Source organism: Leucoraja erinacea, chromosome 7 (genome assembly GCF_028641065.1).
Source record: "Leucoraja erinacea ecotype New England chromosome 7, Leri_hhj_1, whole genome shotgun sequence".
In the NCBI taxonomy this organism is placed as follows: domain Eukaryota; kingdom Metazoa; phylum Chordata; class Chondrichthyes; order Rajiformes; family Rajidae; genus Leucoraja; species Leucoraja erinaceus.
The window spans coordinates 42,666,182-42,688,974 of record NC_073383.1 but is presented as its reverse complement, the minus strand read 5'-3'; the positions used below and the strand labels follow the sequence as shown (position 1 = coordinate 42,688,974).

The following is a 22,793-nucleotide window of genomic DNA, read 5'->3' as shown; positions in this document are numbered from 1 at the left end:
CCTTGAGCGTTCTGAAAGACGCCCATAAATAAAATGCATTATTATTATTATTATTATTACAGTATTGCATGGTTAATCAGGTGGGGACAATCTTTCTACCCAATTACAATCATACACACTATAATACATCTTTGCCAATCACAATAGCATTGAACATCACATGTTTTCCAAGAAAAATTATGTCAAAGAAAACTGAAACTTACTTCAATCAGCCCTTGATCCTCAAAAACAGAATACTTTAATCCTAGAGTATCCCCAGTTCTGCATATTCTCAATAGAGATTGAAGAAAATTCTTGCAAAGGTTAGTGGTCTACATAGGCCATTGCACCGGCTTCACCCTGAGTTAGAACAAGACTACTTATATTCTGACCAACACGGTCCCCAGTGTGCTTTCCTAATGTCAGGAGGGTCAAGAGTAGTTTGTGATGTGTCGGCAAGTTGAATTTTCAACCACAGAAATATCCTGTGAAATTTCCTGACACCAAAGGTTAAGTTGAATGCTTCTTATTGAGTTTGAGCATACTGTAATTTAAAGGTTTCAGGATGCTGGATGCAATTGTGATCCGTTACTTGCCACCTAAAGATAACACACATGAGAGGACTGTTCCAAACTGCATGTGGGGATGAATTACATGCAAGTCCCAGACACCTGTCTGAATCATAGTGTGTTAACCACTTACTATTCAAAAGTAATTGAATGCATTGCTGTAATGACTCCTCGTTGTGTAACCAATTAGTTCTCGCTTCTTCATGGGACAAATGATTTTGAGAGTAGCAAGGTTAATAAATTGGATTGGGAGCATTCTGAATAATTCAATGCACTCACAAATTGCCTGAGATCTGCTACATTGCTGGCATGTTAACAATTACATTCACTTTGGTACATTGTAGCATTGCTCAGTACGGAAGCAGGTCCTTCTGCTCCACACCCATACTGACCAAGTTAGCTAACCAATCTAGTTCCACTTGCCCAGGCCTATTTCCCTCCACACCTTTCATGTACGTGTCTGTGTCTTTTAAATGTACTGACCTCAACCACTTTCTCTGGCAATTCATTACATACGCACACCACCATCTGTATGGAAGAAGTTGCCCCGCAGGTCCCTTTTAAATCTTTCATTAATGCCTTATACCTATACCCTCTGGATTTAGTTCAGTTTAGAGATTCAGCATGGCCATAAGCCCTCCAGCCCATCAAGTCCATACTAACCATTGATCACCTGTCACAGAGTTTTTTCCCCCACTTTCTCATCCACATTGAGGGCAATTTTCAGGTCAATTAACCTACAAGCATCTATGTCTTTGCAATTTGGGAGGAAACCAATATTGCCTTAATCCAAAAGCTTAGATGAAGGCAAATTTGTAAGGTGTATCCGAGAGGTTTTCCTAAAGCAGTATGTAGATAGTCCAGAGAAGGTGACCATACTGGAACCAGAATTGGAAAACGAGCCTGGCCAGGTGGCTGGTCTTTCAGTGGAAGAGCATTTTGAGGATAGTGATCACAACACCATTTGAAGTAAGGCAATTTATGACATTATTAAGCAGGATCTAGGGTGGGTATATTGGGAGCAGTTATTATTTGGGTAAGTCCACATCTTTAAAAGCCAACTGATAAGAGTTCAAGACTAACATGTTCCAATAAGGAGGAGGGATACAGATTGGCAAGTCAAGTAACCTTGGATGACCAAAGTGATTGTAAATTTAGTCAAAAAGAGAAAATAAACCTATGTAAGGTTTAGAAAGATGAAACAAGGCAGGGCTTTAGAAAAATAAAAAGCAATCAGGAAATAACTCGTAGGCAATTAGAAGAGCCAAAATGAGGCATACAACATCATTGGTGAATCATATTAAATACAATCCCAAGCATTTTAAGAAAAAAACAAAAGGTAGGACTGCTTATGGATAAAGGAGGGAATTTATGCTTGGAGTCAGAGGATGGAGATGAAGTACTAACCAAATACTTTGCATTTGCATTCACAGTGAAGGACATTGAGGTCAATGTGCAGAATGCTAATGTGCAAGTCAGTTTGAGATCAAGATAGGCGTTGAGCTCCAAGTTGGGGCACGTGAAGAACATTAAGATAGATAAATCCAGAAGCCTTGATGAGAGAGGCAAGAGAGGAGTTTGCAGGGGCCTTGATGAAGATCTTCGTATCTTCTCCACAAGTGCAGCTCCAGGGGACTGGAGAGTAGCTAATGTTGTTCCTCTGTTTAAGAACAGAGCTAGAGATAATCCTGGAAATTGTAGACAGGTGAGCCTTGCGTCAGTGATGGAGAAGGATTCTCCTGTTGGACAGGATTCTTCAGGACAGGATTAACTCATTTGGAAGAGAATGGGCTAATTAGGAGTAGTCGGCCTGGTTTTGTTCATGGCAGGTCATTACTTACAAACGATTGACTATTTTGAGGAGGTGATGAAGCTGACCAATGAAGGTGGGGCAATATATGTTGTCTACATGGATTATAAAAATATATTTGATAAAGCCCTCATGATAATCTGATCCAGAAGAATAAGATGCATGTAATTCACAGTGACTTAGGTTCACAGCTTACTCATAGAAGAGACAGGGTTGTGGTGGATGCATGTTAATCTGCCTGGAGGCCTTTACTTTAGACTTTAGAGATACAACGTGGGAACAGGCCCTTAGGCCCGCCAAGTCCATGCTGATCAGCAATCACCCCGCACACAAGCACTATCCTGCACACTTTTTTGCTCTAATTATGTTTCTCACTGATGTCCATTTTTTTAAACAATCTTTCTTTTTAAAATGTTATGCATCATTTAAGTATAATTTGTGTGCTTGTCTGATTCTATGTGCCTGTGTTGTTGCTGCAAGGAAGATTTTTCATTGTATCTGCATCTCACCAAACTCATTCATGTACATGATAATAAACTAGAACTTTCACCATTCTACCAGAAGCCAACTGTTTTGCTTATACAAAGATCTCGGACATTGAAAGGATCTTTAAGAGGTCATTATTCCTGTCTTCATTACTGTAGCAAATTACTGGCACCGGCAGTCTTGAAAAATCAAACGCCTTAGCAGAAAATTACTAATTGCCTTTACATATCCCAATTAATTATTATGCACAGGTTGCAGAACAGAGTAAAAGAGAATGTGCAGCATAGCTGAAAAATAATCTTAGTCTCTACATTGAGAAACGGTACATTCAAGATGTTGGAGTTAGCAGTTGGCAAAGGTTGCCCTTTTCGAAGTGTCTTCTTTTGATTCCAGGGACTAAGACTGAAATTATGGAAGTTGCAGGATTAGTCTTATGTTAATGAAGATATGCCCAAAACTCACACCATACACCAATTTTCTTTTTTGGAGGCAGCTGTCTTACCTACGAAAACTGCCTCAATTGCTTTGACGATCAAATGGACAGAAATCCAGCACTACTGTTAATTGATTGAACCCACGAAGAAGGATCAGATTTGTGGAAACTCTGATGCCAACTGTTCTTAAAAGAGAAGATGCATCAGGGTGTACTAATTGTTAGAGATAAATATGCTGCACTGATTAACGGTCTGATCTTTTAATTTTTGGGGGATCACCAGAGAGGAGTGCTACGAATGCAGGCCTGGTGACTTTGGCATCATGGAGCTGTGTTCTGTGGAGCTTCTAGCCATGGGGGTGGCGTGGACTTACAATCTGGAGTCTGGGATCCCTTGCCGGGGATCACCGGAGAAGAGCTCCGAACACCGGCCTGCAGCCTATAGCATCCTGAAGCCGCGGTCTCCGGTAGAATAGTGCCGATTCGACCGTCCCGACGTTGGAGTTTAGATCATCCCGATGAGAAGGCCTGTACATCCGGCTGTCCATAGCGGCGACTAGAGAGGGTTTATGGCCCCAACCATGGATGAACAAAGTGGGACTGACTGAACTTTGTTGCCTTAGAAACATAGAAAATAGGTGCAGGAGTAGGCCATTCGGCCCTTCGAGCCTGCACCGCCATTCGATATGATCATGGCTGATCATCCAACTCAGTATCCCATCCCTGCCTTCTCTCCATACCCCCTGATCCCTTTAGCCACAAGGGCCACATCTAACTCCCTCTTAAATATAGTCAATGAACTGGCCTCAACTACCTACTGTGGCAGAGAATTCCACAGATTCACCACACTCTGTGTAAAAAATGATTTTCTCATCTTGGTCCTAAAAGACTTCCCTCTTATCCTTAAACTGTGACCCCTAGTTCTGGACTTCCCCAACATCGGGAATAATCTTCCTGCATCTAGCCTGTCCAACCCCTTAAGAATTTTGTAAGTTTCTATAAGATCCCCCCTCAATCTTCTAAATTCTAGCGTGTACAAGCTGAGTCTATCCAGTCTTCATATGAAAGTCCTGCCATCCTAGGAATCAGTCTGGTGAACCTTCTCTGTACTCCATCTATGGCAAGAATGTCCACCACAGTGAAGAATGCTGTGGTGGATGTTTGTGTTAAATTCTATTGTGTATTGTGTGTTCTTTTTTTTAATGTATCGCTGTCTGGCAAATTCATTTCACTGCACAATCATTGGTGCATGTGACAAATAAATTTGACTTTGACTTAATTTCTTCAGTTTTCAGAAGCACGTGGCATACTAACTAGAATTTCGGAATCATCAGTAGCAGGAACTGATATAGAGCAACCAGCAAGTGCAACAGAATCCTTCAAGAGCCAGGTAAAAACACAACTATACAGATCGATACTACATTCAGTACAGTGAAGTGCGTTACCAGCAGAATGCATGATCCACAGCATTTACATTTGAAGGTACAAGAAAAGTTTTGGACAAATGCAATGCTGTGCAGTTTATTTGTGCATGGGCATGAATCTTGGGAATCTTCCTTGACGGGGGGTGAAAAGAGCTCTTTTGACACCAGGCTGGGAATTACCAAAAATAATGCCAGGGAAATGTGGGCGGTGGAATCATAGATCTAGAACAGTAGCGTTGGTATTGGTTTAAGCAATGCATGACTGGAAGGTAATAATGATGAAGCATCTTAGGATTTGTAGAGGTGGTTCAGCAAGGGTGATGAGAAAGGCAATCATGGGACAGTTCGCCAATCCTGGTTAGCGTGGCATCGTGAGGCTGGTCTGGAAAGGAAAAAATATATATCCTGGTGGTTGGGGTTAACATAACAGCCCATTCAGGTGCACAGGCAATCATCATCTGTCTTTTCCTCCTTTGAGCCACTGAGTTTGGTGGGCTGAAGAGGTCTGTTCCTGTCTGTACTGTTCTATGTTCTAAATATGCATCAGTTTAAATGTTGGCTTAGTATGGAAATCAGAATAATTATCAAAAATACTATTAAAAAATGTTATTTTAATGTTCTGTTACCAATTATCAATGTAGATATACTCAGGACAATGAATTTGGTTTGCTTTAAAGTTAGCTATTATGAACACTGTGACCATATTTATGATGTGTTTTTTGAATGTTTATTTAATGTTGCTTATATCTCCTATTCCTGCCCTTCGCCAACCACAGAAACCCTTTACTTTGAGCTTTATTTTACATGCTTAAGTCCAGCTTTTTTCTAGATCAAGATCTGACAAAAGATGCTCCTTTTTTTAGTGAAATATTTCTACTAATGTTTGTAAAAATATCAGGGGGCACCAGGTTTTGAATCGGTCTTGGAAATGGAAGAGCCTCAAGAGAACCAATCAATTAATTCCCTCAAGAACGCGAAAGAATCCACGGAAAACGCAAATCAATTTGTGGATGATATGCTCCTCGAAGATGATTCTCAGGTCAGTTATCTAGCAGTTACCTGTGGATAAGGGTAAATGATTCATTAAAAAATTGAGTTATCATACCAAGTTGTTAAATGAATTGGACATAAATAGTGGGTCCTATCCTGTTTGTGAATTTGGACTCTTTTATTTGAGTGCAGGTACATTTCACAATTTATGCCTGGGTTATCAGACAATGTTAGTATCTCCAAGGGTGAAGCCCAATAGTGTGCAGCTTGCAGAGCTTCTACTCATAGCTCTAGAGGCCTAGATTTGGTCCTGACCACTGGCGCTGTCCATGTCGAGTTTGCACCTTCTCCCATGATCATTTGGGCTTCATTTAACTGCTCCAGTTACCTCCCTCCTCTCAAAGACAAGCAGGTTGGTGGGTCATTCAGTTGCTGTAAATTGCCTCTGGTGTGCAGATGAGTGGGTGAATCTGGGGAATATTGTTAGGAATCAGGGGAGTGTAAAATATGATTCATGTGAATGCATGGTTGATGAATGGCTTGAAGTCAATGTTACAATGACCCAATTTCCTATCTGAATGACTCCATGACTCTATTGATAAGGAACAGCAGATTAAAAGGCCAGGGCAACTCGTCATCTCAGTGCTCATTTCCAAGTTAAATGTAATCCAATCTGCTCATTCCTGTTGTAATCGACATGATAGCACTTAATATTCACACAGTACAAGTACTGTCTGGAGTGAGGCTGTAGACTGCTCAGGTCATGCTCTTCCGTATTTCATGAATTATAATAGAGCATTTTATTTCAAATCTGCAGTCTGTGGCTCCTAAATGTGGTGGGGGGGGGGGGGGGGGGGGGGGGGGACGAATATCTCAAACAGGTTTACCATTTAGTGTATCCTTAAAATCATTTCATAACAGGAATAGTATTAACCAACTTGAATGGAGAAAATTCTTTTCATCCTCTTTAGAAATGGGGTAACATGAAAAAGACATCAAACCCTGGGCAGCATACTACAGTATTTGGACCAAAATACAGATCTTGCATTCCGGTCGATCTCAGTGATTTCTGTGTGGAGTTTGCATGTTCCTTTTGTGACTGCATGGATTTCCCATTGAATGCTGTCAAGGATGTGTAGGATGATAGATTAATTAGATAATGTAAATTACACATTAGAGAATCAGAGACAAGTTAATGAGTGTGTCAGAAAGTAGATTACAAAGAAATAAATGAAATTGATGAGATTGGACAAACTTGATTGTTTTTGCTGGAATGTCTGAAGCTGAGGAGAGACCTGAGAGAAGTATAATTCATGTTTACGTTATAGGAGCAGAATTAGGCTATTTGGCCCATCAACAATGGCTGATACCGATTGTTCCCGATATTGGGAAAGTCCAGGAAAAGGGGTCACAGTTTGAGGATAGAGGGGAAATCCTTTAGGACCGAGATGAGAAAAACATTTTGCAGACCGAGAGTGGTGGACCTCTGGAACCCTCTGGCACAGAAGGTAGTTGAGGCCAGTTCATTGGCTATATTTAAGAGGGAGTTAGATGTGGCCCTTGCGGCTAAAGGGATCAGGGAGTATGGAGAGAAGGCAGGTACAGGATACTGAGTTGGATGATCAGCCATGATCATATTGAATGGCGGTGCAGGCTCGAAGGGCCGAATGGCCTATTCCTGCACCTATTTTCTATGTTTCTATGATCTATCTTTCCGTCTCAGCCTTATTCTCCTGCCTTCTTCCTATATCCCCTAACACCTATACTAATCAAGAATCTATCAATCGCCGTCTTAGAAATATCCATCGACGGCCTCCACAGCGATCTATGGCAATGAATTCTACAGATTTTCCACCCTCTGACTAAAGATATTCAGCCTCATCTCCTTTCTAAAGCTATGTATTTTTATTCTGAGGCTTCTAGTCCTAGACTCTCCAACTAGTGGAAACATCCTCTCCACACCCACTCTATCCTGGCCTTTAATTATTTAGTGTTTTTCAATAAGGTCCCATCTCATCCTTGTAAACTCCAGCGAGTACAGGCCCAGTGCCATCAAATGTTCATTATATGTTAACTCAGTCATCCTTTGGAACATTCTCGTAAACCTTTTCTGGTCCCTCTCCAATGCCAACACATCCTTCTTCATATATGGGGCCCAAAACTGCTTACTTATACTCCCAAATGTGGTCTGATCAGTGCCTTATAAAGCCTCAGCATTACATCCCTGTTTTTTATATTCTAGTCTTCGCAAAATAAATGCAAGCATTGCATTTGCCTTCCTCACTACTGATTCGACTTGTAAAGTAACTGTTTGGAAATCCTGCGCACCAGCACTCCCAAGTCCCTTTGCAGTTCTGATTTCTGAATTCTTGCCACATGTAGAAAATATCTATCCCATATTCCTACTACCAAAATGCATGACAACACATTTTGCTATGCTATATTCCATCTGCCAATTCTTTGCCCACACTCGCAATCTGTACAAGTCCTTCTGCAGAATCCCTGTTTTCTCTACACCACTTACTCCTTCACTTATCTTGGTATCATCTGGAAACGTGGTCATCAATTTTCACTTCCCTCATCCAAATCATTGATATATAATGTGAACAGTAGCACCCGAACACGGACCCCCTGCAGAACACCACTAGTCACTGACATCCAACCAGAAAAAACATCCTTTATTGCCATTCTTTGTCTTTTGCCATCCAGCCAACCTACTATCCATGTTAGTATCTTCCCTCCTACTGATGGGATATCATGGGCTCCCATCTTCTTTAGCCGCCTCACGTGCTACACTTATTAAAGACTTTCTGAAAATCCAGGTAAACAATATCCACTGACTCTCCTTTGTCTATGAATTCACAAAACTGGCATGAGTTAAGCTGTCACACCAGAGATTTCCAAGGATACAGAGAATGTGCATCAAGGATGTCTTCAAAACATTCTTTGAAAAATTGTTTATTTCCTCAAACACACATAACCTGATATCCCAGTGGCTCAGCACTTTAACTCCCCCTCCCATTCTGATTCCGACCTTTCAGTCCTGGGCCTCCTCCGTGGCCAGAGTGAGTCCCACCATAAATTGGAGGAGCAGCACCTCATATTTCGCATGGGCAGTTTACACCCCAGCAGTATGAATATTGACTTCTCCAATTGCAGATAGCCCTTCCTCTTTCCCCTCCCCTTCCCAGCAATCCCTCAGCCCACTGTCTCCATCTCTTCCTTTCTTCTTCCCACCCCCCCCCCACCCCCACATCAGTCTGAAGAAGGGTCTCAACCCGAAACGTCACCTATTCCTTCGCTCTATAGATGCTGCCTCACCCTCTGAGTTTCTCCAGCATTTTTTTCAACCTTCTAGCAGGGGCAAAGTATATTTTTACTGTTTCATTTAAACTGTGGTGTTGCTGGTAGCATATATGATAGTACCGTTTGAGGTTTCTAGATAAGCAGGTGGATATAGAGTGAATGGAATGATTATAGATCAAGCGCAGGTAAAGAAGATTGGTTTTCATTGGTATTTGAATGCAGCGGGTCAAGATTGACGTAACCCTGTCATAATATTGGCGATAATAACCTGCTGAATGCAGAAAGGACATTTTTGAGTGATTCTACCAACTTCATCTCTCAAGCCAAAGAAAATAAAGAAGGCTACAATATGAAGGGCAAGTTCTTGGAGATTTTATTGTGGGTTTAGTTCTCTTTTTTAGTTTGTGAGATCTAAACATTGCTATCAACGCAGGCATTATTGCAATTTCTGTTTTCCCACTGAACAGAAGAGGACCTATGGATAAGGATGGTCAAGTCCAGTCCCATAACGACATCAGTCCACCAGATTGTGTTTTATGACATTTCAGTAGCTTCATGATCATTTGTGCTGATACTTGCTTTATTCCAGATTTATTAAAATATTAGAATTTGAATTCACCAGCTGTACTGGTGGCAATTTGAACATATCTCTGGGTTAATGGTACTCGATACTAACCCAGTAATTTAATCACCATACCCCTTCAGATATAACTCTTCTAACATCATAACATGATTGCTATCAACAATAATGATTAGAGTTAAGGGGCTGTCCCACTGTACGAGCTAATTCAAGAGCTCGCCCGAGTTAAAAAAAAAAAATCAAACTCATGGTAAGCATGTAGAATGTACGTAGCGGGTACGTCGGAGCTCAGGACGTCTCTTAGTGGCTCGTAACGCTAACGGCAGGTACTCGGGAGAGTCGTGAAGATTTTTCAACATGTTGAAAAATGTCCACGAGAGCCCCGAGTACCTACAAGCAGCTATTAAGGTAATTCTCCGAGTTCGAATCAGGGGAAACTCGGGAGAACTCTTGAATTATCTCGTACAGTGGGACAGCCCCTTTAGCAAGCTGAAAGTCTGATTTGTGTACACAGTGGGCGGGGCACAATACATGCCATGCATACACTTGAGTCAGGCAGCGTGTAATCCTCCTACTGCCTGATCATTATCAAGTGTCCTTGGACAATAAAAGCTTCTTTAGATATGTTAAGGGAAAAAGAGTAGCAAAGTCAAATGTGGGTCCCTTGAAGGCAGAAATAGTGGACGCGTTGGTGATCATTTTCTGATGTTCAATAGATTCAGGATCAGTTCCTGTGGATTGAAGGATAGTTAATGTTATCCCACTTGTCAAGAAAGGAGCGAGAGAGAAAACGGGGAATTACAGACCAGTTAGCCTGACTTCGGTGGTGGGAAAGATGCTGGAGTCAATTAATAAAGAGGTAATAATGGGGCATTTGGATAGCAGTAAAAGGATTAGTCCAAGTCAACATGGATTTATGAATGGGAAATCATGCTTGACTAATCTTCTGGAATTTTTTGAGGATATGACAAGTAAAATAGATGAACGCGAGCCAGTGGATGTAATGCATCTAGACTTTCAGAAAGTGTTTGATAAGGTTCCGCACGGGAGACTGGTGACTAAAACTAGAGCACATGGTATTGGGGGTAGGGTGTTGACATGGATAGAAAATTGGTTGGCAGACCGAAAGCAAAGAGTAGGAGTGAACGGGTCCTTTTCAGAATGGCAGGCAGTGGCGAGTGGAGTGCCGCAAGACTCGGTGTTGGGGCCACAACTGTTTACCATATATATTAATGATTTGGAAGAGGGAATTGGGAGCAACACTAGCAAGTTTGCAGATGACACAAAGCTGGGTGGCAGTGTGAACTGTGAAGAGGATGTTAGGAGTTTGCAGGGTGACCTGGACATGTTGAGTGAGTGGGCAGATGCAGTATAATATAGATAAATGTGAGGTTATCCACTTTGGCGGGAAAAACAAGGGGGCAGATTATTATCTCAATGGGGTTAGGTTAGATAAGGGGGAGGTGCAGTGAGACCTGGGTGTCCTTGTACACCGGTCACTGAAAGTTGGCGTGCATGTACAGCAGGCAGTGAAGAAAGCTAATGGAATGTTGGCCTTCACAACAAGAGGATTTCAGTATAGGAGTAAAGAGGTTCTTCTGCAGTTGTATAGGGCTCTGGTGAGACCACATCTGGTGTATTGTGTACAATTTTGGTCTCCTAATTTGAGGAAGGATTTTCTTGTGATTGAGGCAGTGCAGCGTAGGTTCACGAGATTGATCCCTGGGATGGTGGGACTGTCATATGAGGAAAGATTGAAAAGACTAGGCTTGTATTCACTGGAGTTTAGAAGGATGAGGGGAGATCTTACGTTTAGGAATCTCCAAAAATTCCTAAAATATATCTATTATCCATGGGATGTCAGGACTGTCTTATGAAGAAAGACTGGATAGACTTGGTTTATACTCTCTAGAATTTAGGAGATTGAGAGGGGATCTTATAGAAACTTACAAAATTCTTAAGGGGTTGGACAGGCTAGATGCAGGAAGATTGCTCCCGATGTTAGGGAAGTCCAGGACAAGGGGTCACAGCTTAAGGATAAGGGGGAAATCCTTTAAAAACCGAGATGAGAAGAAAATTTTTCACATAGAGAGTGGTGAATCTCTGGAACTCTCTGCCACAGAGGGTAGTTGAGGCCAGTTCATTGGCTATATTTAAGAGGGAGTTAGATGTGGCCCTTGTGGCTAAGGGGATCAGGGGGTATGGAGAGAAGGCAGGTACGGGATACTGAGTTGGATGATCAGCCATGATCATATTGAATGGCGGTGCAGGCTCGAAGGGCCGAATGGCCTACTCCTGCACCTAATTTCTATGTTTCTATGTTTCTATATGACAATACTTATTATATGCCGTTTTGAAATCTGCTATAAAATTGTTTATAGACCCAGTTACACCTCATTCCACACCTTGCTGCATCTCCACAAATCATTTCCCCAAATCCAATCTTTAAGCTCTGACATCTTGTACTCAAGCCAATTGTAGCCCATTTGGTATCTATTCTATATCTTTCTATTCCCCTTTATGAATGTTACAGCCAACCTATTCCAGGTGGAGCATTGAAAAAAGAAAATTGCAAAAAGAACATTTCAGTCCATTAAGGAAAGGAGAAAAAGCGACCATTACACGAGTAACCACACCATATGTGGTTGACAGGTTTGATTTCGAGGAGGCAATGGAAGAAGTACGCGATAGGACCTATGTGATAAAAGGTGAAGAGGAGGAGGAGGAGAAGGAGGAGCAAGATGAGGTCAGTGATTGGCGTATGGAAATGTAAGATATAATATGAGGTCTTATTTTAAGCACATGTACAGCAATAGATTTCAATTTTACCCCTTGATTTTGGATTTGTACTATATTGATTTTATTCTTGATGAGACCAAGTGCGGACCTGTTTGGTCCCATTCCTCCAATGCAATATTTCACCAACTGCGTATGTGCGGCCTGACAGACCCACACTGCCATTGATGGCAAAAATTAAGTTAAAGTTAATGAAGTGAAGAGAGGACATGTGGAGGCATTTGTAAAATGGAACAAAACATACCTGTGAAGCTATTGGGTCCCCATTGTGAAGCTGGACAACTACAGGCGAAAGAAAAAATAATAGGGATCTGAAAATCTGGAAAGACCCTAACTGCGCAGGTGTGGATACCAGGCCCACAGCGCACATGCGGGGGGATGGCACCATTTTGCACCACTGCCGCGTCACCGGTGCCATTGTCAATTGTGACGTGGCTGATGGGCCTCCACCAACTGCACAGGAACGGCCGGCAAGTGGGGGCACTGTTTTGTTAATTTAAGTTTTAAATGTCAGTAACGTGAAATATAACATTAATCTGAATGAAACTTACAACTGCACATCACTGGACAATGGTGAGTAAGGTGGGCATAAAATTGTAGCACTATCATGTACCATATTTGTGGAACTTCAGGCACAAACAAACAAGATGAGAGTTTTAGTGATATAATACTAATAATATGTGTGTGTGTGTGTGTATGTGTATATATATATATATATGGAGGGGTTGGGGTGTGGTGGGGGGTAACATAGAAACATAGAAAATAGGTGCAGGAGTAGGCCATTCAGCCCTTCGAGCCTGTACTGCCATTCAATATGATCATGGCTGATCATCCAACTCAGTATCCTGTACCTGCCTTCTCTCCATATCCCCTGATCCCTTTAGCCACAAGGGCCACATCTAACTCCCTCTTAAATATAGCCGGGGGGGGGGGGGTGTGTGTAGGCTCAGCGGCTCCGGCTCCGACCACACTCACCGGGTCCAGGCCTATTGCACTCAGTGGCTCCCAGCCCCGGCTGCACTCATCGGCACCCGGCTTGTTGTGGTGGTCACTGCCCCCACCCGTGAACAGAGCAGCCCGCAAACACAGAAGCCCCCGTCCATGAACACAGCAGCCCCCGTCCGTGAACACAGCAGCCCCCATCCGCAAATACAGCAGCCCCGCCTGCAACCACAGCAGTGCCCGTCTCCTCACTGCGCTCCTTCAGTTTTATTCTCGCCATCGATGATTGTCAGCGGGTGCCAGAAAGCGAAGAACCTTTGTAATATTTCACCGATCGGAATAAAACGTGATTAGAAGAGAGTGGGAACAAGAATTAAGCCTAAAAATTCCCAAAGACTGATGGGAAAATTATCTCCTATATATACATAATTGTTCGATTAATGTAAGGCATATTCTAATTCAATTTAAAATACTACACAGACTATATTACTCAAAAACTGAACTGAACAAAATTTTTCCAAATGTATCTCCTATCTATGACAAATGTCTATCTCAAGAAGCAACTATAACACACTCCTTTGCCTCTTGCATAAAACTCCATAAAATTTGGAAAGAAATCTTTGAAAATTTCTCAAAATTATCTATCTATCTATATTATACATTTAAAACTCTGGGGCCTTCCGACCGACTGCCGACCGGCGCCCTTCCTGCCTTTCGATTCGTGCCCGATACTCACAGATGTCCAATCGGAATGGCCGATGCTCGCAGATGTCCAATCGGAATGGATTAATTTGCATGTACGGCTGCTGGCTGCATTTCTTCCTTTGATTCATTGCCACGCCCAATCCAGATGCTCAATCTCCGAGATATTTTCCATTTTGGTAGAGATTTTGCTTTTCTTTCCAAGTATCCGCTCCTCATTTCATTTTGTCGTGTTGAAGTACACGTTTTTAATCAAATCCTTCTCCCCCCTCCCCCCCACCCCCAAGTATTTCAAAAATAAACAGGCTTCTCCATTTACATGTCAGCTTCCAACACACTTCGAAACAAAGTTGCAAGACAGGAACACTGAACTTTTCACTGCTGCAGCAGGCAGGGGAGGTGCCATTGGATTTTTTTTAAAGAGGCAGGGCAGTGCTGGAATCTTACTTTTGAGAACGTCTTCAGTTCCATTGGAGGAGACGGGTGCATGGTGGAATATTGGGTTGGGGGATCACACCATTGGGGGAGCAACGGGTCTGCACTTGGTCTAGTATATTACTAAAACTCTGTTCTTGACCGGTTTTGCCTTTCTGTGCTGCGGTTTCCGAGAGTACTCCGCCATCTACGGCCGTCATTTTTGGCCTCCTCGCTCAAAGCCCCCCTCCGCCGCATGTGTGCCGAGGATTTTTCCGGTCGAGTAAAATTGACAGAGATATTAATGTTTTTACAACATTCCCCATTCTCTCTGCTGCCCCTGCTGGAGGGACTATAAAACCAGGAAGTGGTGTGCCTCAATCAGTCTCTGCAAGTGGTGTGCCTTAATCAGAGCTTTGAATGACACTGACAAATGTCTACAGCACTGTGAGTACCCTTAATTTGGTTTGAAAATGAAAATATGGTGAGAGGTAAAAAAAGCACTGCCTGCAAATGGTTGTTTGGGTTTGGGTTGAAGTAAAAATCCCCCCCTCGGGCCCCCCCCCCTCTCTCCCCCCCCTCTCCTCTCCCCCCCCCCCCTCCCCTCCTCCCCCCCCCCCTCCCCTCCTCTCTCCTCTCCCCCCCCTCCCTCTCCTCTCCCCCCCTCCCTCCCTCCCTCCTCCCCCCCCTCCATCTCCTCTCCCCCCCTCCCTCTCCTCTCCCCCTCCTCCCCCCCCTCCCTCTCCTCTCCCTCCCCCTCCCCTCTCCCATCTCCTCACCCCCCCTCTCCCTCTCCTCGCCCCCCTCCCTCTCCTCTCCCCCCTCCATCTCCTCTCCCCCTCTCCTCTCCTCTCCCCCTCCCCTCCCCACCCCTCCTCCCTCTCCTCCTCCTCCCCTCCCCCCCCCCCACCTCCCCCCCTCTCCTCTCCCCCCTCTCTCTCTCCCCCCCCTCTCCTCTCCCCCTCTCTCCTCTCCTCTCCTCACCCCCTCTCCTCTCCTCTCCCCCTCTCCTCTACCTCGCCTGGCCCCCTCTCCTCCCCCCCCTCTCCTCCCTCTCTCCCCTCTCCTCTCCCCTCCTCTTCCCCCCCCTCCCCTCCCCCCTCCTCTTCCCCCCCTCTCCTCACCCTCTCCTCCACCCCCTCTCCTCCTCCCCCCCCCCCCCCCCCCCCCCCCCCCTCCTCCTCCCCCCCCTCCCCCCCCCTCTCCTCCCCCCCCCCCCCCCCCTCTCCTCCCCCCCTCCCCCCCCCTCTCCTCCCCCTCCATCCCCTCCCCACCATCCCTCCCCTAAACCCCCCCTCCCCTCCACACACCCCGACCCCCTCCCTGCTCCCCCACCCCTCATCTCACCCCCCTCTCAGCACCCCCCTCTCTCCCCCCCTCTCTCTTCTTACTTACTCTTTGATTACACTCTTTGGTAGTTTAGGGGTTTAGACATTCACTATTTCTTTTACTTTCTCTCTTTCTTGCTCTCTTTCTCTTTTTCTATTTCATTTTTGTCAAATTAAAATGGAAGATGTACAATAATTGTATTTTGTCATATGCCGCGGTTTATACTAATGTGCACTGTAAATTTTGAAACAACGCAAACGGGAATTCTCCTCGCCACGTTATTGACAGCGGGTTCCGGAAGGGGCCATTTTTAAACCTTCATAACTTTTGTACTATTTCGCGGATCGGAACAAAACCTATTTAATTTGCAGCAGAGGAGAATGGTGAGTAAAGTGGCAAACAATCATAGTGCTATGGGGGATCGTTTTAGTGCAAATTAATTTACAACGCAGTGGTCAAGATAAGAGTTTTAGTAATAGTATGGGTGGATGGATGGATATGTGTGTGTGTGTGTGTGTGTGTATGTATATGTATGTATCCTCCACCTCTGCTTCCTCCCCTCAACCCCTCCCTCCCCTCCTCTTTCTTTCCCCTCACCTCCTCTATTACCTCGCCATCCCTCTTCCTACCCCATCCTCCTTCTCTCCCCCACTATCTCCCTCACCTCTCCCCCTATCTGCAGTCACTCCCTCCCTCCATAACCCCTCTCCCCTCACTACCCCTCTCCTCCCCCACTGCCCATCTCTCCCTCTATCCCCCACTCCCTACCATCCCCACTCCCTCCCTCTTCACCCTCTATACCCCCTCCTCCCCCACTCTCCCTTCTCTCCTCCCCCACTTTCCCTTCCCTCTCCATCCCTATCCCAATCCTTTCCCTCTCTACCCCTATCATCTCCCTCTATCCTCCTGATCCCCCATCCTGTCCCTCTATCCCCCCTGCCCCCCACTCCTCACCCCCCATCCCCCCCCCCACAATAAAAATTGCAGTGTGTTTTTTAATGAAACCTCCCCCTATCCCACCCCTCACAATGAAAATGGTGATTTTTTTTTAAACAGAGTTTTTTAAGGTCAATAAAATTTGGGATCCCATTGTGATGTCATTGTGAGGTGGAACGCTGCTGGTGGGCAGGGTGTAATGCATTCATACATATTCATGTGTATGTTAATGAGTTGGTGTTCAACATAAGCAGGGAATGCTGGGTAATAAATCTCTCTCTCGTGATCCAGACAACCAGTGTGTAAGTCTAGTTCTTCATTCCGTCGCCCGGAATATAACAAAATTGGTGACGAGGATGGGATAGAATTTGTGAACTCATCCTTTAAATACAGTGCAGGACTGTTTTGCAACATGCGGTATTGTTTAACATTTTAAACGGCAAATACGAAGCCGTGTCTCAGTTGTTTGCGAGCTGGACACGATAAGCCACAGATCCTTCTATGCATGTGACTGTAGTTTAAAACAGCAGCTGTACAAATCGGCGAGAGTTTGTCAGGCTATCTCTATGTTGTGTCTACGTGGCAAGATGGCGTCCTTGGGACTGTATAGGATTTTAGAGAGTTTTATTTTGTTGAGTTCCTCAAGCTGTATAGCCTTTGTACAGCTAAGTTTTAGGTGAATTGTTACACCAGAACAAACGGGAAATCGGGGATTTTGAACGGACTTCTAAAAAAAAAAACGAGGACGACACAATGGCAGTGTCCACGGGCTACATCCGAAACCTTGACACTTTTGACAAGAGTAGAGAGACGTTCAGCTCCTTTATGGAGAAAGTGACCATGTTTTTCCACGGCAAACAACATAATGGAAATTAGCGGTGTAGGAGAGGTAGTGACTGATACAAATAAGGCCAATTGCGAACGCATGAAAGCGATTCTGCTCACGGAGATCGGTCCTGAAGTGTACGGCACACTCGTGAATCTTCTTGCGCCCATAAAGGCAAAAGACGTGCCATTCAATGACATTATGAAGAAGAACACTTCAACCCAAAGCCTCGGGAAATTGCAGAAAGCTATAAATTCGGCACTAGAAACTAGAAGCAGAATGAGACAATCAATGAGTACATTGTTGCCTTGAAAAACGTAACTGTGCACTATAACTTTGGAACCTTTCTCGGAAGCACACTATGTGAGATTTGTTTGTGGTCTAGTAGATAAACGAATTCAGTCCAAACTGATGAACACTCCAGATCTTACATTCGAGAAAGCATGCAGGATTGCTACCACAATGGAGATGGCATCAAAGAATGTTGGCGGGTTTCATCCTCCACAGACTGCAGTGGCCGCTTACAGTCATAAGGCAGTGCCTATGGCCAAACCAAGAGGCGCTAAACCAAAACCGAAGTGTGGCGGGGAGCTGAGTTCTGCTGTTTGTTATCGTTGCAACGGTAATCATTCATCCCAATTTTGTCAGTTCAAAATGGCCAAGTGTTATAACCGCCAGAAGAAATGCCATATCGCCTCTGCAAGTCGGGCCAATCTTAGAACAAAAAACCAACAACCCGAGGGAAACAAGCGACAACACCTGAAAAGAGTTCATAACTTGGAGATGAATCCAGATGGAAATGAACTTGGGTTGTACACCATGCAAGCAACATCGATAGGCCTACAAACAGCCAAGGCAAGGACTTTCGAACTAAACTATTGATTAATAAACAGTTAATCGATATGTGTATTGACACAGCAGCAGATTGTTCGGTCATGAGCAAAGACCTGTACGAAACAAAGTTCCCACAGACACCATTGTTTGAGTGTAAGGTCAAGCTGAGAACCTACTCGGGCAAAGTTTTTGAAACATGCGGTCAAATGAACTGTAAAGTTCAGCATAATGGTCAGTCAGTAACACTGCCCATCATAGTGGCCAGCTACAGAAATAAAACAACCCTCCTTGGAAAGGATTGGCTGAGTAGAATAGAGTTAGACTGGAAGAACATTTTCAGCGTCGATTTGTCCAAATCACGCCTTGAAAACGTCATAAGCAAACATGCAGAAATTTTTGCCAACAGTTACACGGGAATAACAGGGTACTCTGCACACATTCAACTTAAGCAAGATGTGAAACCTGTGTATTGCCGACCAAGACCTGTACCATATGCACTAAAGCAACAAGTGGAGGAAGAACTTGACAGGTTAGAGCGGAATGGAGTAGCTTGACACGATCGACCACGGGACAAAGGTGGGTAAAGGGCCTGTCTCACTTTCATGACCTAATTCACGACCTCTGCCGAGTTTGCCCTTGACTCATATTCGCAGCATGGTCGTCACGAGGTCGTAGGTAGGTCGTGATGCTAGTTGTAGGTACTCGTGGCATCAAGTAAATCAGGGTGTTTTTTCTAGCCTGATGAAAAATGTCCACAAGTAAAAAAGGTCGTGAATTTAGGTCGTGAAAATGGGACAGGCCCTTAAGGTGGGTGGCAGCTGAGATCCCATTGGGATCTCATTGTCGGGTGGCGGAATGTTCATGGCAGCATATGTAAATGAGATGCCATTGTGATTTGAGGACTGTGAAATGTGACATCATAGCTGCAACTGCGAGAAAACTCTCACAGCACAGTCACAGTTATTCTTCTCATAGTGGGCTTTTTTTAAACATTAGGTGTCAATAACTAGTGAAATGTAACATTAATCTGAATGAAACTTTATACCAACGACCATGGGGCAAAGGTGAGTAAGGTGGGCCACAAATTGTAGCGCTATCGTGTACCGTTTTAGAAACATAGAAACATAGAAATTAGGTGCAGGAGTAGGTCATTCGGCCCTTCGAGCCTGCACCGCCATTCAATATGATCATGGCTGATCATCCAACTCAGTACCTGTACCTGCCTTCTCTCCATACCCTCTGATCCCCTTAGCCACAAGGGCCACATCTAACTCCCTCTTAAATATAGCCAATGAACTGGCCTCGACTACCCTCTGCGGCAGAGAGTTCCAGAGATTCACCACTCTCTGTGTGAAAAAATGTTTTTGCACATGTATAGGTACAATGCACAAACATAGAAACCAACAACCAAGATGAGAGTTTTAGTAGTATACTAGACTAAGTGGGACCCATTGGGTCCCAGCATCACACGGGAGGGCTGGTCCCCCAACGCAATATTCCACCTTGCCACCAATTCCAATATTGGTGGCCAGTTGGGGGGGTATCTGGAGCGCTAGTATGGTTGTTGTGGGCTGAAGGGACTGGTTTCCAGAGGGCTAGTAAGGACATTGTGGGCCGAATGGATTCTTGGGCTGGTGGCTCAGTCACTCAAGCCTGTTGAGCTGACAGCTCACTCACTCATGGCTGGTGGGCTGGCAGTTGACTCACGGTTATTCCTTGAAATTCCATTTCAAGCAGGGTACAAGGCCACCAAATTCAAGTGCAGTTTCATACCATTTCAAGCAGGGTGCAAGGCCACCAAATTCAAGTGCAGTTTCATACCATTTCAAGCAGGGTGCAAGGCCACTAAAGTGAGTCGTGACCTCTCCCTCCTCCATCTTGCAGAGACTGAGCCATGCCCGCATTTCTGGGTTTTATAGTCCCTCCTCCCTCCCACCAGAAGGGGCGTGGCCTTCATGGTGTGATTGTGGTATGAATCTCACCATTTTAAAAACATTAATAACTCTTTTATTTTTCATCGATGGGAAAAATCCTCGGCACCTGATGAGCAGAGTAAGATGGCCAAAAATCACAGCTGTACATGGTAGCATTTTATCTAAAAGCAATATAAAGCACAAACAGGAAGTGGTCAAGATTAGACTTTTAATTATATATAGAAGGCAAGGCAACTTTTATGAGGCAAGACAACTTTAATTAGGCAACACAGCTTTAGCATTTCCAAACCTTACGCAACATTGCTTTAGCATTTCCAAACCAAAGGCAACACAGCTTTAGCATTTAGCAAAACCACTCACAGTTTAGTAGACATTTAGTTCAGTGTTATTCAAAGCTCAGACTGAGAGATGTGGCCGTAGAACTGCTGTAGATTTGGGAGGAACAACAGCAGCAGCAGATTAGCAAGAGATATGACTGATTGGCTCTAGCCCAAGTGGGAGGAGAGAAGTGAGTCAGAGGGGTGAAAACAGTTGAAAACTGAGTAATTTGCTTTGTAAATTGGTAAATCAGTCAATTTAAGCAAGACGGCTCTTAGGACTTAATTAAGAAAGAAGGAGAATTTTTGGCACGCCTAAGGGGCGGCTGGAGGCTCCAGAGGAGGAGGCTGGATAGAGCTGTTAGAAGCGGACAGAACAGCAGTTGGAGTAGTAGGGAGATATTGTATCGGGGTATCGGCCGACGGCCTGTATAGGTCCGGTAAACGGTGCTCTGGCAATATTCCCTGCTGTTACAAAATGACAGGCGAGAGTGGGTCTAGTGGTATGGAGGCCAGTGGAGGAGAGGATAATGAAGGAAATGTTGAGAAGGAATGGGAAACCGTGGGAGCACGGGGTAGTCCCAGGAAGAGCAGCCGTAAAAGAAGGAAAAGCAATATTGGTGGATCGGAGAGTGAAGACAAGGAACCAGAAAAGGAAATTTCGTTAAATGTAGTGGTGAGGTTTGAAGGAGAAGGAGGAGTAAAGAAGATGGAGCCAATGAAGCTGACAAAAATAATCAGAGCCCAGGTTGGGGAAGTAAAGTACGCAAGAGTGCTGGAGGATGGAAACGTGCTAATAGGGTGCAACAGTGAGGCTCAAGTTGAAAAGGCAATGAAAATTAACAAGGTTGACAAAATCAAAATAATCAAAGTAGTGAGAGTGGGAGAACGGAGGTGGGCAGGGTGTAAAGGGGTTATCTATGGAATCCCTCTCAAAGTCAATATGAGTGAACTGGTTCAGGAACTCGGAAAGAGATGTGAATTGATTATGAATGCCAAAAGAATTACCAAAGGAGCAAAGAAAGAGGAAACCGAGTCAGTCCTGCTTGAATTCAAGACAGAATCCCTTCCAAAAGTGGTCCATTTTGGCTTCATGCGATATAGTGTAAGAGAGTACATACCCAAACCAATGAGGTGCTTCAAATGTCAGAAATTTGGGCATATAGCTAAAATGTGCAAGGGGGCGAGGAAATGCGCAAGGTGTAGTGGGGACCATGAATATGGTCAGTGTGGAGAGGGGGTCAGACCAAAGTGCTGTAATTGTGGAGGAGAGCATAGTGTGGCTTACTGGGGATGTGAGGTGATGAAACGTGAAGCTGAAGTACAAAACATAAGAGTGAAGGAAAAGGTCTCCTATGCAGAGGCAGCAAAAAGGGCTGACCCTACAAAACAGATGAATGAAAGAAGGATCAGGAGGGAGCAAGATGTGGGCATAATGGAGACAATAAAAGAAAAAGAAAAGAGTATATGGAAAGAAAAGAAAAACCTGGTTATATTTATAGCAGGAGTAATAAATGCGACAGCAGAAGTAAAATCTAAAACAGAAAGGATCCAAATCATTGTAAAGGCTGCAGTCCACCACTTGGGCATGGCAGGATTGAAGTGGGAGGAAATACATGATGGTCTCAGTATCCAGGCAAGCCAAGAGTCAACATGTGTGGGTTAATAATATTAATGTTAATCCTACAATGGAATGCAAGAAGCTTGTTAGCCAATGGGCAAGACTTTAAGCAATTCATAGACAGTAGGAAGGAAAAACCAGATGTCGTATGTATCCAGGAAACCTGGTTGAAACCAAGTTTAGATTTTGTTCTATATGATTATGTTGCAGTGAGATGTGATAGGGGAAATGGGGGAGGAGGGGGTTGTGCCACTTTCATTAAAAAAGGGATACCATACAAGGTATTAGGAATTGGGCAGGAACAGGAATATGTGGTAATAGAAGTGTGGTCTGAGAGGAGGAAAATAGTGGTAATAAATTACTATAATCCATGTAAGCGATTAGAGGTCAATAAGTTACAGGAAGTAGAAGGCCAGAGCAAATCTAATGTTATTTGGTGTGGGGACTTTAACGCACATAATACATTATGGGGCAGTGGAAAGTCAGATAATAATGGACAGGTAATTGAGGAATTATTAAATGATGGTAATCTAGTATGTCTAAATGATGGAAAGAAGACCAGGGT

At 44.1% G+C, this 22,793-nt stretch overlaps 1 protein-coding gene across 1 annotated transcript in view; it reads left to right on the top strand.

The window, feature by feature from the left end:
• LOC129699142 (uncharacterized) overlaps positions 1-22,793 on the top strand; it is a 285,806-nt gene that overhangs the window by 54,769 nt on the left and 208,244 nt on the right. Inside the window, exons 8-10 of the mRNA XM_055638811.1 lie at positions 4,566-4,667; positions 5,600-5,740; positions 12,111-12,323. Of these exons, the coding sequence (XP_055494786.1) occupies positions 4,566-4,667; positions 5,600-5,740; positions 12,111-12,323 (456 nt within the window). The remainder of the gene's footprint in view (positions 1-4,565; positions 4,668-5,599; positions 5,741-12,110; positions 12,324-22,793) is intronic.